General features: G+C 38.2%; 1 protein-coding gene across 4 annotated transcripts in view; it reads left to right on the plus strand.

Annotated features, from left to right (window-relative positions):
• PPP2R5C (protein phosphatase 2 regulatory subunit B'gamma) overlaps window positions 1-15040 on the plus strand; it is an 81556-nt gene that overhangs the window by 16902 nt on the left and 49614 nt on the right. For 3 of the 4 annotated variants that reach the window (XM_084287284.1, XM_084287285.1, XM_084287287.1), the window contains exon 3: window positions 323-482. In XM_084287284.1, coding sequence (XP_084143410.1) covers window positions 323-482 — 160 coding nt within the window. Of the gene's footprint in view, window positions 1-322; window positions 483-13294; window positions 13489-15040 lie in introns of those variants that run through there. The other variant, XM_084287286.1, reaches the window with a different exon arrangement.

Here is a 15040-nt window from a genome sequence, read left to right on the forward strand (position 1 = left end):
GCAAATGGTGGGAATAGCTGAGGAACTGCATTGTTGGCAAACTTGTATTTGGTTGGTGGGTAACTTTGAATAGATGGGCTAGTTAGTGCATGTAACAGGATGATCTATTTCTGTACCGTAACACTCGTATAGATGGAAATACTCATCGAAAAGAGTGAACAAAAGAATAAATAACTATATACTCAGAGGATGATGAATAGAACATCTTGATTAAAAGGTTATTTTGCTTAACTTAATTCCTGTAACAACAAAAAAAAAATAGTCTTAGAGGGTTCTCTGTAAGTTCAACTACAATTAACTTTTTTCATTTCTTTTCAAACAGGTGTCAAACAAAAAATCGAACAGCGCTCCTCCCCCAGCACAGCTATCTAAAATCAAAGTACCAGCACCACAGACAGTACTGAAAAAGGAAAAGCGGCAGAGTTCTTCAAGGTTTAATGTTAGCAATAACAGGGAGCTTCAAAAACTGCCAGCTTTAAAAGGTATGTCTTTCTAAATTTGAATGACTCTTGTGGGGGATCTTGAGCATGAGACGGAGAAGCATCTCAACTATCATACTTCTTTTATCTGAAAAACATATGTTATATATTAAATATTAACATATGCAAACTTGCACACACTTGCATATGCAAACACATGGTCTTTTTTCATTTCGTTCCTTATACGAGGACATCCAGTCTGTTGTCTTCTTGGCAGTCAATATAGGAAATATCCAAGTCTTTTTAACCCAGCAAGGTTTATGTGAAAGTAAATTCAATCATCTTGCATAAAAGCAGAATATTTGGGCTTTTTGCAAAACATTAGTCATCTGTCCTTAGCGTGGCATTCTCAAGCCCTACTTTGTTTGCTTGTACTAAGATAGCTCTTAGCATTGAGAGAAGATCTCGTCTGTTACTGTTCATTGGTTTGATTCTCCAGAGCATAGAGTTAGACTTAACTCCAGAGTTAAGTGAAGTCATGTCTTTTTGGTGAAATCAAGATTTTTCCTTTTCCAGTTTTAAGGCTTAGTGATCATGTAGAATGATATTTATGGCTGTTTGTGGAGAAAAGACAACAATTGATTTCTTCTTTCACTAGTGTGGCATTTATCATCTTTGTTTTAGTTGTTGTCCATGTTGTGTTATGTTATTACATGTTAGCATATTGTGTTTATGGTACCCTGCAGTGTCAGGGCAGAATTTTCCAGGTCTGGTAGATGTACCGATCTATCAAGGATGAACAATTGATTTGCCCTGAAAATTTATTTAATGCTGATTCGATGCATGATGCATATTGCTTTCCAGTGTTCAAAGTTGGCAGTGAAACCCTAATAAATTTCTGAAATGTTGAATAGTACAGTTGTAGGCAATGTGAAAATGTCAAGGGATAAGACTTTTTTCCTCCCGTCATTACTCTCTTGCTTGTCATGCATTACTGTTCATGGAAAATAAAGAACCCAGTTTCCCAGCCCCTGTGAACTGTACTGCTCTTCACACAGACAAAATTAGGCTGCAACATTCGCATCATACAGATGCTGTTTTTACAAAAAGAATATGAAATATCGTCTGTTCATCATGGTAGTCTGTATGTGAGGCTTTAAATTCTTCAAGATGTTAATCTATTTTAAAAAATAGCATTTATATTTACTAAATGTTTTTAAATAAGAATATTAATAATATATGTGACAGGTCATGAATAGTATGTCATCTCTTAAACTAATGTAGTAGGTTGCACATACGTGGATGTCACATCCAGGGTGTGACATGAGCAAATGATGCTTTCATAAGTTATCTGTACAGCCTTATTGAGTAGCATACCCCTTTGAACAAAGACTCAGCTGCAAAGAAAAATACTCATTACTTGTTCTAGAACCTTCATTCTGTTCATTTTTAAGCATTGTGTTTCTGGTAGTGCCTAGGACTGCCAGTTCAGGGAGACTAGAAGTGAGCATTCAGTTAAAAGTGGAGCGAGTCGTGAGTTGGAACAAGAAAAATGAGTGCAGATGGGTGAGGGGTAACGTAGTCCGTGTTACTGAGGTAGGGTGAATGGAGAGAACTTAGTGGAATGTCCCATCACTGGTATTATCACCAAGAACCAGGGAGATTTGGTAGTGGAGTTTTAGATTTGTTTCCACCTTGGCTCTGTTGCAGTTTAAACTAATAAATGTATGGCAGAAGACTGCCTGCTTGGAATTCAGTAATAGACAGTTCCTAAGATTAGTACTAAGGTGTGTTCTAATGTTTTTGAAGCAACATACCTAGATGTCAAGAAATGATAGAAATATTATTTGTCCTTCAGACTGTGATCACTTCCCTGTACTCTCAGGTGAAAGGAAAGAAAAGAGCTTATCTCTGGTGGATGTCTCATGATGCTGCATGTGTGTCCCCAGGCTGTCGAGAGTCAAACTTTGTTATGAAACACTAGTGCAATTACTGATTTAGTGATAGATAATAATTACTACCTTTACTAATAAAGCTGTGTCCGGTCTCTTGGATCACAGCAGGTGCCTGTATAATTGCTGTTCCCACTACATGTACTCATTCATGACTGGGATTCCTAAAGTTTCTTTTTGGACAGCTCTGTGTTTAATGCTTGTGTCTGGATGGGAGTTAAAGCAGGCTGGCAGGCTGTAATTTAAAGAGACTGAGAGGATTAAGGTGGGTTTGACTTGAGTGATGAGCTGGGAAGAATGTAGCATTGTTTTGGCTTAGCTGTGTTTAACCAGCTTTCAAATTCTAGTTATTCCTAAGGAGTAGCTCTATTCCTGTGGCTACAGAAACCGGGAAACCTTTTTTTTGATGTGTAGTAGGCCAAAAGATGTACATTGTCATGGCTGGTGAGTTGAGTACTGTGTGGTGTGAGACACTACATGCAAGATGTATTTTAAACACTGGGTATGGAGCCATCTTCACGGATTCAAAATTCTATGTTAGGCTTGTGAAAGCCGGTAAGTGGTAGGCTCTAAATGGCCTGTGGTATCCCAGAGGTAGCCACTTTCTTCTGTGCCAAAATGGCTTTTAGTCAACATTTCTTATGTGGGAAACGCTTTGCCTGTTAATCTGAAATAGTCTCAATTCTTGGGCTTCAGTTGTGCTGCTAACTTTGTGTTGGGTGTTGCGTGAAAGTGCTTCTGGAAATACCAGCCTGCTTGCCCTGCTAACTGCTATTAGTGCAGCGTGATTTGTATTCATTGGAGCAGATCACGATTAACATTGTGAACCTCGGTTTATTCAGGAAATGGAGGAGCTGGATAGCTTCGATAACGCAAAAAGAATAGGAAATAAATTGTGAGTTAAGAGGCTCTAAGAATAGAGATAAACATAGAAATTCTGAGTAGAGTATGATGCTATTGCATTGCAGAGCACAGGGATCTATGTATTAGCAGAGTTGCAAGCTATCGAAGCTCTCTGCAGCACAGTGCAACACAGCCTGACTGGGTTCAGGTAGAACTGGCAGCTTGTATGCCTGATACCCCAGAAGTACCCCTGATGAGCTGCCCCCAGGACTGGGATCTAAGGGTCAAATGTTGTGAGAAGATCTTGCCAATTTTCACCAAAATGGAAAAACTGTGCCAATGACCTGGTGTTACATTACTTCAAGCTCATTTGGTTTTCCTTATTAGCTAAGATTTGCAGTATAGGTACATGTTACAAAAAGTTGACTTTGCTTTCAGCTATTCATTGGAAAAAAAATATATATTTGTTGGTCTAAAGATGTTTTTTGTGGTGTTATGATTTGAAAACTTCCTGATTAATGCTTTGGTTATATCAAGTATAAATAATTAAGGGTGTTTCAGCTTTCAGAAACTTACCGGTTCCATTATTTTAGCTCTCTTAACAAAACAGCTTTCTGTAATTCAGGATGTATTGAAGTTAACAAATATAGAATGTTCTCTGAGAGAGACAAACAGTCTAAGTGTTCAGTATGAATGTTTAATAAATGTATAAAACAATATTTACACGTATCTGACCACTGACACTGAAGTAGTTTGTGTTCTTTGCAAGTGCCCCTTTAAACTTGAAGGAAGGGACTGGAATTCGTTGTTATGCTATGGGTAATTTCCTCGTGGTTAATTGCCAAATAATTCTATGGTGTCTGTGATTTAGTTTGCCATGTGCTGGCATTTACAGTGCTTATATCTGGTGAAGTTGATGGGTCAGTGGGTCATCTTCGCTTCAGCTCTGTAGTGTAGGTTACCTCTATGAACTTCTGACACCCTATTACATTATACTAGATAAAGCTCTAGAGCTTGTGTGTGATACATATATGCTAATCACCTACATTAATCTAGTTTTTATACTATAAAAACTAGCTATATTAATCTAGTTTTGAGAGGAAACAATAATTGACATTAAAGATAAACTTTTGAATAGAATCTAGAGATGTTATAAATCGCATACTTGTTGCTTACATGTTCAGTGTCTGCAATAACACATTTTCACTTCAGTTCTTACAGGGAATTTTTAGTATCCAAAGACCAGTATTCAGATGTCTTTGTAAAATCTTAAACAGTAATCTGGCTTAATGCTGAGGGAAGGGAAAGATAACTTTTTACTCTACTTTTTTTTGTTGTTGTTGTTTTTGTTGTTTGTTTTACACCTTTGGCTTGAAGTACATGTAATTGAATTTACTTCCAAATCCGGCGTTTTTCCTCCCAAGTGTTTTCTTTAGGAAAACATTCTCAGATGAATGTTTGTCAGGCTTAGCTTACTATCTAAATTATTAGGAGATGATCAGACTTAATCTTGTCTGAATTTTCTACTCAAAGCTTTTTGCAAGCATATTTTTACAATTAAAGTGTTTTTCTTCTCTGATTTTACTGAGATCATATTTGGCCCTTGCTAAATGAGTAGTGTGCCACTGTTAACATCTGCAGGACTGCATCATCGAGGTGCTGCTCTGATGGACTTGCTGAGTAATTGGTAAAGAACAAAAAATAACAAAAAACAGGCCCGCCAGCTATGTGGCATTTCATAAACAGTTAACAGGAAACCTACATGTTACTATATTCGCACTGCTGTGCAAAGTTATTAATACAGAAAAGTAAATTGTAAGGCTAATGATTCAAAAATGAACAATATTAAGTACTCATAAAATTCATAGTTTTAGAAATACTTGCATTACAGGTGGACAGGCTTTTCACCATTCTAGTCTTGTTACTTAATTATTTCTAAGATGTTCCCTTGTACATAATGTACATTTAGTTTATATGCTACAAGGGATTTTGACAGCATGGACAGGTGAGCATACTTGTATTTGTACGTTACTTTTGTAAGGATGTGCTGATTTTAGTAAACTGTAAACGTGCAGTGTTTAGAAAACTTGTATAAAATGGTGAGAGGGTTTTTTTGTAATTATGTTTGGTTTGAATCCTACAATACACAGAAGAATGTTGCAAGAGAATTCGTGAATACAATATTCAAGATGCCCTGACTGGGGTAAAACACTTTGTACACTGTCGAATACAGTTGTGTCACAAATCCAGCTTTAACCTGCAAGGAGTATTCATTAAAAGATGATGTTCTCTGTCACTTCTAAAATATTTTTTTTTTTTAAATTAGTGCTCCTGGATACTCCAAAGTGTTGAAGAATTTCCCCATGAGTATGTGTTAGTCATGCATATGCAAATTTGGAAAAAAATCAAAAATATGCTATTTTTGTAGCATGTCTCTGTGTTTTTTTTAAAGCTGGGTGGAAATTTGCTTTATAGCCTCATAGAGGACTCCCATGACACCAGTGTCGTAGTTTTGTTTGGGGGTTGTTTTCATTTTTTACATGAAGGTGAACATTGTTTCATATAATCTAATAGATGGCAGTTGCAATTCAGCTTTTATTTTCAAATGCAGATCCTAATTTGTTTACAGAATTACTACTTCCCTCTTGGGGTTGGATTTCTGATCTTGGAAAACGGGGATACAATCTTCTTATAAAGGTGTGTGTATGTATATATATATCAAGGTAGGAAGAAATGAGCTGTGTTGACAGATGTGGATGTTTAGACTAACTCTTGAGTGCTGAGCAGTGTAGAATATGCAACATTGTGCTGCTTTGGTGTAGCATAACTACATGATATGATTAACAGATTTTTGGTATTTATTGTTGAATGTCGTGCTGTGTGTTGATTAATGCTGTTTTTGACATTTTGGTGAAGATGTGTTTCTGATTTAGTGGTTTGGTGAAATCAGGCTATAAGTCAAAACTTTTTTTTTTTTTTTTTTTTTAAAAAAAAAGCAGGGTGAGGAGCAATGACCATGACAGGTCAGAAGGGTAACATTTTTTTCTGAGCACGTTTCACCTCAAGTGTGTGGTTTCTTTATTTTTTTTTAATTTTTCCAACCAGAGATTTCTAGAGGTATGCCAAATTCTGAGCCTGTTTTGTGCAAGGAGAAAACTTGAGGATAGTGTCTCAACTTGTCTGTCTGTGATACAGGACTCTGATAGAGAGACAAGTGTTATTAAAACTTTCCTAATGCTTTTAAGTCATAAGTGGATGTCTAGGAGATAGCTCTGTTTTCATTCTCTATACAATATTAAAATCTGATGAATCAAGATTGCAGAAGAAGTGATTGAATTTTAAGATTCTAAGACTTGAAATACTTTAAAAAAAATAAATAAATAAAAATAAAAATTGGGCCTAATATTCATTGATCAAACCGTTGTACCCATGAGGAAGGAAGAAGTGAGAGTTTCTGAAGTGGTCAGAAATGGAAGACCACTACGTGTATCTCAACACAGAGAACAGATAGCTAAGCAAAACTGAGATCAAGGTAAATTAAAAAGCAAATGAAGTATTGACCTCTGTGCTATGGGGAAATACAGCCACGTACGTTGGTAACTTCCCCAAACTCTCATCAGGATAAGTCCATGCTCAGTGTGTTAATTTCTTGTTTAAAACTGCCATCTATTTCTCTGATACAGAAGAAGCTGGGTATCCATAATTTACCTGAATTTATAGGAACCATAGAGATAAAGGACCTTTTTAAGGCTTTGAGGAGTGTTTTTCTTATAAGCTGTTGAGACTAGAAGTCTCAATGTTTAATGCTGCTTCTGTCACAAAAACCTCCTCCCAGTTGTAAACCAGAATGGAGGTGCAGTATTTCAGCCATTCCGGCTTAATTGCACTTCTTGTGTGTATTCATAGTGAATAAAGAATTTTGTCCAGCTGCAAGGTGGTAGCAACGCTGTTTAGCTAAAAGTATGTTATGCAAAGTGAGGTGGTAGATTTAACAAGATAATGCTACTATAAAAGATAATTTGCCCTGAGACGTAATGCATGTAAAAGGCAAAACAGTGAGGCCAAACAAATTCATTCTCATGCAAAACATCGATGAATACAGTTCTGTGAAACAGATGATGCTTTTCTCTGTTGTACATGAACTACATTGGGCTAACTCGGTATGCTAAGTGCTATTCTTCTGGTCCTGGCTGTGTTCGTGCTATTATAGTATTTTTGGCAGCCTAATTTTCTATTGAATTTACTGAAACAAAAAGTCTGTAAAGGAAAGTACTACAGAAGGTCCTACATCAGTGTGTTTAGTTGTCAGTGAATGTGTGTATTGTATCATGTGAAAGAACTGTGGAGGCTTTCTTCGCCACCTTCATCTAGTAACTTTGTATGTCTGGAAGAATTATTGAAACAAATGTGAGTGGTAAACACAGAAATCTTGTACAGCAAAAGCTGGCAGTTGTTTAGTGTTCATACAGGAAAGTATGCTGTCAAATCAGTAAATATTTTAATATTTAATGATTATGAAAGCATTAAAGTATTTAGCAATTATCCAGTATTAATTATTTTTATAACATTTTAAAGATAAAGAAATATGATACCTTGTGAGTGAATAAATACACCCCAAAAAGGGGTTATAAAGAGAGAGAAATACTTTGCTTGAGTGTTTTTTTTCTTTAGCTAGCTTTACATGAAATCACAGGCTTGGATTAATGAGCCATTTTTCATTTCAACTGCCCTATCAAACACCTACTCATTAGTCAGCAGCTGAAAGTGTTAGAAGAATGCTCTACATCTGTCACTGGCAGCTTTTCCTACCAAACTTGTTTCCACCGAAGCCTGGATAGCATCCATAAAAATGGAAAATAAGACAATACCATATTTTAAATCCTGGATTTTAACCTGTATGTTCAGAGTTTAGATTTCTTAAAATGTCTTTTATTATGCCTGTGTTTACAAAAAGAACATATTTTTGTTGCACAGGTTTTCATTGTAATGATACCTAAACTTTTTTTCACTGCACTGAAGTTCTAATTTCTTAAGACCTGTACTAATCAAATGTTGTATTCAATATTTATATGTTTAAATGCATCTGCTGAATGACTAGCATGCTTTCAAGGTTTTACTCTTAAATGTGTTTTTTTAAGCGTCATTTGCTTCTAGAGAATGACTTGTGATCTATGTAATTAAGACCCCATACAGGAATGAGTTTGGTACATTAGGTTTTATACAAGGCTTGGTTAAAATAGTGTCAGTACTTGAAAAGTGTCTCTGTTATCTACCCTGGGAAGTATGTTTTTGCACTAGATTGTATTTTTAAAACACAGTTCTTTTAAGGTAACTAATGAATTCATGTTGTACAGCTTTCCGAACTCAGTTATCTAGTATTTTTTTTCCCTCCTAAAAAGTCTTTTGAGTATACGGTATTGGCTGAAGTAAAACTTGGCACTGAGTCTGTGTGCGCTACAGTGACCATGCAAATACAGGGAGATCCAGACAGAGACAAATTCAGCCATGGGCAGATGTTTGCCAATTTCACTTTTAATCAATTTTTTCCTGTACTCTAGTAAGCAAATATTTTTAGATTTTCAACATTAAAGGTACAGTACTGTATTTCTCCATGCTTCAGTCTTAGGAGCTCTTTAAGGAAGCCAAATGATAATTCACACTTGTTTTATTTATCCAAGTGTTTTTTTTAATTATTTGCTTTTTTTTTTTTTTGATAGCTGGGTATTAAGATGGTTTTCATTGCCTCTGTTCCCGTGACAAGAACATTTCCTCTTGCCTGTCCTTTGGAATCTAGTCAGAGCCTTGTATGAGTCCAGTATCCTTCCTATTGCTGTGGCTTCTCTTCCAGACTGTGTAGTACCTAATGTGTTCGCCTCCCCTAAAACAGTTTTATTGTCCTGGAGTAACATTCTGAACTCACTGTTGATGGCAGTAACAAGACGCTTTTCTATATCTGTCATTTGTGAGTGGTAATTTTTTTTGTTGTTGTTTAAAGGGAAGAAAATTGCTGGTGGAGTGTGTGTGGGGGGGAGAATTAAGTTGGGTCTACCTGGACGTGTTTATTCCCACGTGTTTATTCTCCTTTCTGCATGGCTGTCTGGTGAGCCAGATAATGGTACTGACCTGGCTCATCCCAACCTCTTTCCTTCTCATTTCAACTCTGCTCTGTTTCCTAATCTGGTTCAACCATGCAGCTGCACGAGCACAAAGGTACAGGGCTGCAGACAGTTAGGCGCATGTGCCTCAGGAGAGGCAGGATTGCAGCAGCAGCTCTGGAAGACTTAGTTCAGTTTAGACTCCTGTGGAAGTCTAACCTAACAGAAAAGCAACCTGACAGTAATGTAAGTGGCTTTCTGTTGGGTTAGTGGACTCAGCCTTCACAACTGTGGGACTGAAGTGGAAGGGCATGTGGGAAGAGGATTGAAGCTGTCTGCAACTAGACTGGCTTAGGTTGCTGAGGAATTGCAACTTCAATATTCATGGAGTTATGCCTTCAGTTACCTTGGAGTTCAGGCTAAATAACGTTTCCCTCTCCTCATTATAAAAGCTCAGACTCCTCACTTATTCTGAGTGGTAAACAGCTTTGTTTAAGGTGTTTTGATGGAAATAACTAAAATCAGGTGAATTTTTGTCTTTTGTGTTGTTGGTTATGTCACTAGTAGTTAGAACAGTAACTAGTTCAGAACAGAAATAAAGGCAAGCTTTGCACAGGTGACTGTTTTTTTTTTCTGGTATTTTCTCTGTTTGTTTTTACATCACAATCTAAATGGACTGTTTGTTTTGAAGGAAATGCCACATAGCCTCTCGGTATAAAGAGAATTCACCAGCTGTCCTGCTGGATCCTAAATGTAACAATTAAATCCTGAGAACTTGATAGGATTTTTCTTCATTCCTATTGTCAGGAAGTTTGGAGTGAGAAGCAGGTTCAGAGGAAATGTGTAATAGCTACATTTTTGCTATGCTGTCAATATATTTTTTCATTAATTTGTTAACTTCAGCTGCCATTTTTAGAATTAATGTTTTTTTGATTCTTTTGCAATGAAAGTGTCTCCATAAATTTGTTCAAATAACCTCTTCCTCCTATTGATAATCATTAACGGTGTTCTATTTGTCCTAACCTTCTTTCCCTTCCCATTAGAAAATCAATTGCTAATTCAGTTTTCTTTGCAATTTTTTTTACCCATGAAGTTGCTCAAATTAATTCAAATTAAATAGATATTTTCTTTTGGTGGCAAATCAAATGTTGTAAGGCTGAAGCAAAGAACAGCTATACAAACCTCCTGAGCAGAGTGTGTAGTCTGCATAACTGGTGAACAGATAGCAGATTTTGATAACGAGCAAAAGGTCTTGTAAAGATTGAAGTTCTCCAGCTCCCCTAGCACCCTGCAAGAAGCACATCAGGGATATACTCCATTGTGGCTGTTTGAGCAAGTTTCATGATAATTTAGTAAGTACTGGCCTTAGATGGAAGAGTCCTGCAAAGAGGAAGAAATGTGAACAGGATATGGGTATTTCACAAGAGAAAACTTACTTGAACGTGATCTAGTGCTCTGCCAGTACTACTGCTAGCACTGCACATTTATCACTTACTCTCTTTAGAACAATGTAGGGGGGTTGATTTACTGAACTGTTACAGAAATTTTTGCAAATGAGCCTTCAACTATTCAAGCCATGCTTATGGATAAAGTAGGAAATGGCACTGTAACTAAGGTAATGTTCCCTTTTTATTCTGTTGTGTTCCAGTACAGTAGATAAATTGTGTACCATTGTACCAGCAGTCTTCATATCCACTTCTGTATTTGCAGGGAGTTTCAAACAGAAGCAGCAGCTACCATTAAAGCAAAGATGTGAGTAGAGAGGAGGAGATACAGCTGCTCTTTTAAAGATGTGGTTACCAGATAAACTGGAATTTTAAACACAATTTTTTGCTTCATCATACTGAGGCTTATCATTGTAGAACAGCCTAATTGTACTTTAGATGTGGAAGAAAAACAGAATTTGCTCATAAAATTGTGTGTGAAAATATTGAGCTTTTTTTCTTCGCTTATCCATCAAGATCTTGCAGAACACTTTGAGATCAGTCTTGGCTTTATTTTAAATCCAGTTCTGTTAACGACATATCTCTGTGGTAGCCTTTGTTTTATAAGATTAAAGCTTCATATCTAGGGTATACCCAAGGGATATAGAAATACAAAAGCTGACTCTTTTGAGAGTACACCTCCCTTGGTTTTGCCTAGACTAGAAGGACAAGTGATCTGAATCCCTGCAGCATTAGAGAAAGGTTTAAGATTGTATCAGAAGTTCACGTATTCCACTTTCCTGTACTCAAAAGCAGGATCAAGAGCATTTGTATCACTCATTATGTTTGTCCATTTTTAAATTGGAGAGAAAGTTTGCAGTCTTACTTTGTTTCACTATGCTTATTGTGAGAGGCTTTCATTTAATGTCTAACTTAAATTCCTCCTACATCAAGGAAGATTACTTAACTACAGTGACTGTAGAAAAACTAATTCTCTCCATCTCCATAACTACTTCTTAAAACACTTGGATACTCTGTCTAGACCTCTTCATCACCAACTTTCCCCCCCCCTCAAAAAAAAAAAAAAAGAGCACCTGGATATATATTTTAATTGTCTGTTTCTAGATTGATGAAAGAGCCTAAAGGAGACCAGGCTTGCATTGTTCTTAAACTGATACATCCATGAGTTACTACTTTAAATCAGGCCCAGTCATCAGTCAGTAAATCCAATTGATTTCTCCGTGTATCAAATGGGTAATATTCCTCTTATATATCCCAATTAGTATTTTTCCTTCATCTAATTTAATAATGCTCAGTACAGCTCTAACTTACCTTTGGTGTATAGAGCAATACAATTTTTTCAGCTAGGTACGCATATGCCTGAACATTTTTGTTCCAAATTTTCGTAAGCAAATTATGTAACTGAAAAGTCTCTTCTTTTGGATGTACTTCTCTTTTGAGCTGGTATCAGATAGGAAAATGTTGTAGATAGGTAATTTAAATACTGAAAGGTGGTGTACTGGTGCAAATAGTATTTGTGGAGAAGCACCAATCTGGAGATGGTACAAATACAATATTGCTTACGTCTCTGAGCATCACTCCCAGAGGTGCGGTATCTAGGAGACAAAACAGTCCTTCAAATAACACTTTGTGAAAATACATGTTCAAATCCTCGGTGATAAAGAAAATGGCGCTTACAGTGTTGTGTTGCAAATACCTCAAGTAATTTAAGGAAAAAAATTAAACATTTATAGTACTTTCTTGTGTTATCAGGATTATGCAGTGAAATGTTTTTTGTGTGACCATGCTCTGGTTCTTATTGATGTGATACTTCAGTTTTAAATATTTTTTGAGTTACTTATAATAATTGAACTTGCATGGATCTTGCAATATTGAAGTTTGACAGTGTTAGGTTTGACTTTAGATAGGTCAGTCTCTGGAATGAAAGAGACACTGAAATGAGCATGCAATGAGCGATTGCATTCAGGAGCTGAACAATTGGGTGACATTGGTCTGTAACAGACTCATACTAGGAGCCATTTGTGAAGCACTTCTTGGGAAAGCTTGTGCAGTCTGATATTTAAAAAAAAAAAAAAAAAATACTAATAACGAGTGAAAGGCATTTATCTTCCTGGGAACCACCTTCCAAGATGGCTTGGGGAAGCCAAAGCCGTTGGAGACGCTGCCCTCGACGCAGTATTTTTCCACTGTGGAGCTGACCTCCAGTGTGGCAATTCTTGGCAGAAACTCTCAACTTTTTTCCCCTAAAAGGGGGGAAGGAGGAGGGGCAAAATACCCCATACGCCGTTTTAACAGGCGTTTAACCTCTGTTAGCGGGCGGGGAAGAAGAGCAGAGCGCGGCGGCCCAGCCGGGCTGCGAGGGGCCCCCCCCCAGGCCCGGTGCCTGAGGCGCGGGCCCGGCGCGGCCGCCTCCCATTCGCGTCTCGCCCGGTGTCATTTTAAGTTGCGGCCCTCAGCCAATGGGGCCGCTGCCGCCCGCTGACATCACCCGGCAGCCAGTTCCCTCCAGCTGCACAGCGCCTCAGTTTCTGCCTTTTTTTTTTTTTTATAAATAAAAAAAAATAATAAAAAACGACCTAAAATGGAGGCTGGTTTCTCGCCGTAAGCAGCGGGCTGCCTCCCCCCGGCGCAGCCCCGATGTTGACATGTAACCGGGCCGGCGGCAGGATGGTGGTGGTGGACGCGGCCGGTCCCAACGGGCCCTTCCAGCCCCTGGCCCTGCTGCACATCCGAGGTGAGCCGCGAGGGGTTCGCCGCCGCCGGGTCTGCGCCCTCGGCTTGGTGCCGAGGGATGCGAAGGTGCCGCGAGGGGCAGGGGGAGAGCCGAGCCGGGGAGAGGAGCCCCGGGCCTGGTGGCCGGGGAGGGGGAGCGGTGCCCCTCGGGGGGCGCAGAGCCGTGCTGCAGCCCAGGAGATGCGGCTCAGCGCTAAGAAGCGAGCTCTGATCTGCCTGCTGGCTTGCGCAGCCCTCGCTGCTAGCCTTCTGCACAGAAACGTGTGCTCCTGGAGCTACGGAATTGCTGCACTGCAAACCTACACATTACGTAGTCCCTTAGGAAAATGCATTTTCTCCCGACTTCTTTTTTTTTAGATAATATTGAGGTGTGTGTCTCGCTGTGTATTCTTGCGGTTAGTGGAATTTTGCATCGCTCTGTGTTTCTTTGTGTTTTTACATGCCCATAAACAACCTTCGTAACCAATCAAAGCATTTATTTTTTTTAATGTCTTCCTCAAGCTGGCTTTGTTTTAGAACTTTTTAGGAAAGCAGAGCATTTATTAGATGGGATCAGCACAGCTTGAACAATGGCACTTATATGCAAGAAACACAGCTGATACTGTTCTTGATTACCTTTTCCTTCTCGGCTTTCCCTGGCATAGGCTAGCTGTTAGTACTGAAAAGATTTTTATTTTTTTTAATGAATATTCCCATCACTATAAATATTTTGCTTTGGAAGTTTGGTGATTTAATTTATTTATTTAGTTTTTGAAATAAACAAAATGCTCAGAAGCCTGCTCCTCTGAGCAGCAGCAGTTGTCTTCGTATATGAAGAGATCATGGTTTCTCTTTATCTCTACAAGAGCCTTACCCTTCTTTGTCTGAAGTGAGACTAGATGTATTCTAGAAGACTCTAATTTTGGTCTGTGAGTGTGGGGGGGAAATGTGGTAAAATTCCCTTGAGTTAGAATAAGGGCTTTGCTGTTGTCAAGGGAATATAAATGCGACTGCCTGAACTGTAGACAGGCCTTCACTCTTCCGTCTGTGCAAATCACCTTAATTTCCTGATTTGTGCTTCGTTTTGGAAGGGTAGAAGCCCCATCTTTTAAAGGCACAAGTGAATTTTAGAGAAAAACAAAGGTTGGAGGCAGAGCTATGAAGTATTATAACGATGAACTGCAATAATCCTTTGTCTTAATATGATAAAAGGGTTCACGTCAGTGATTCTTTTATCCCTGTTGTTGCCCAAATCAAATACGTAATTGTGGAAGCAATTGTGGAAGTGCATTTTAAGAAACTTCAGAAATTTACTTTTGTAAATACTAAATTTTTGGTGCACAGGATAATATGCTAATAAGGTTGAGGTTAAGGGTTGTGTCGTTAGGTTTGTGTTTCTTGTTGTTTTGTTTTTTATTAATGAAAAGAGTCAACTTTCTTGTAAGCAATTAAGGAAGATCTGGGGGGATTATTTTGCATTTTTCAGATGGTAGGAAGTTAGATGGGTGTCTGGTATTATAGCCCAGAGGAGTCTCTTCAGAGGTGAGGGGAGGCAGGGAAGAGAATGCATCTCA

The sequence above is a fragment of the Netta rufina genome (assembly GCF_964035555.1).
Source record: "Netta rufina genome assembly, chromosome: 5".
NCBI classification, from domain to species: domain Eukaryota; kingdom Metazoa; phylum Chordata; class Aves; order Anseriformes; family Anatidae; genus Netta; species Netta rufina.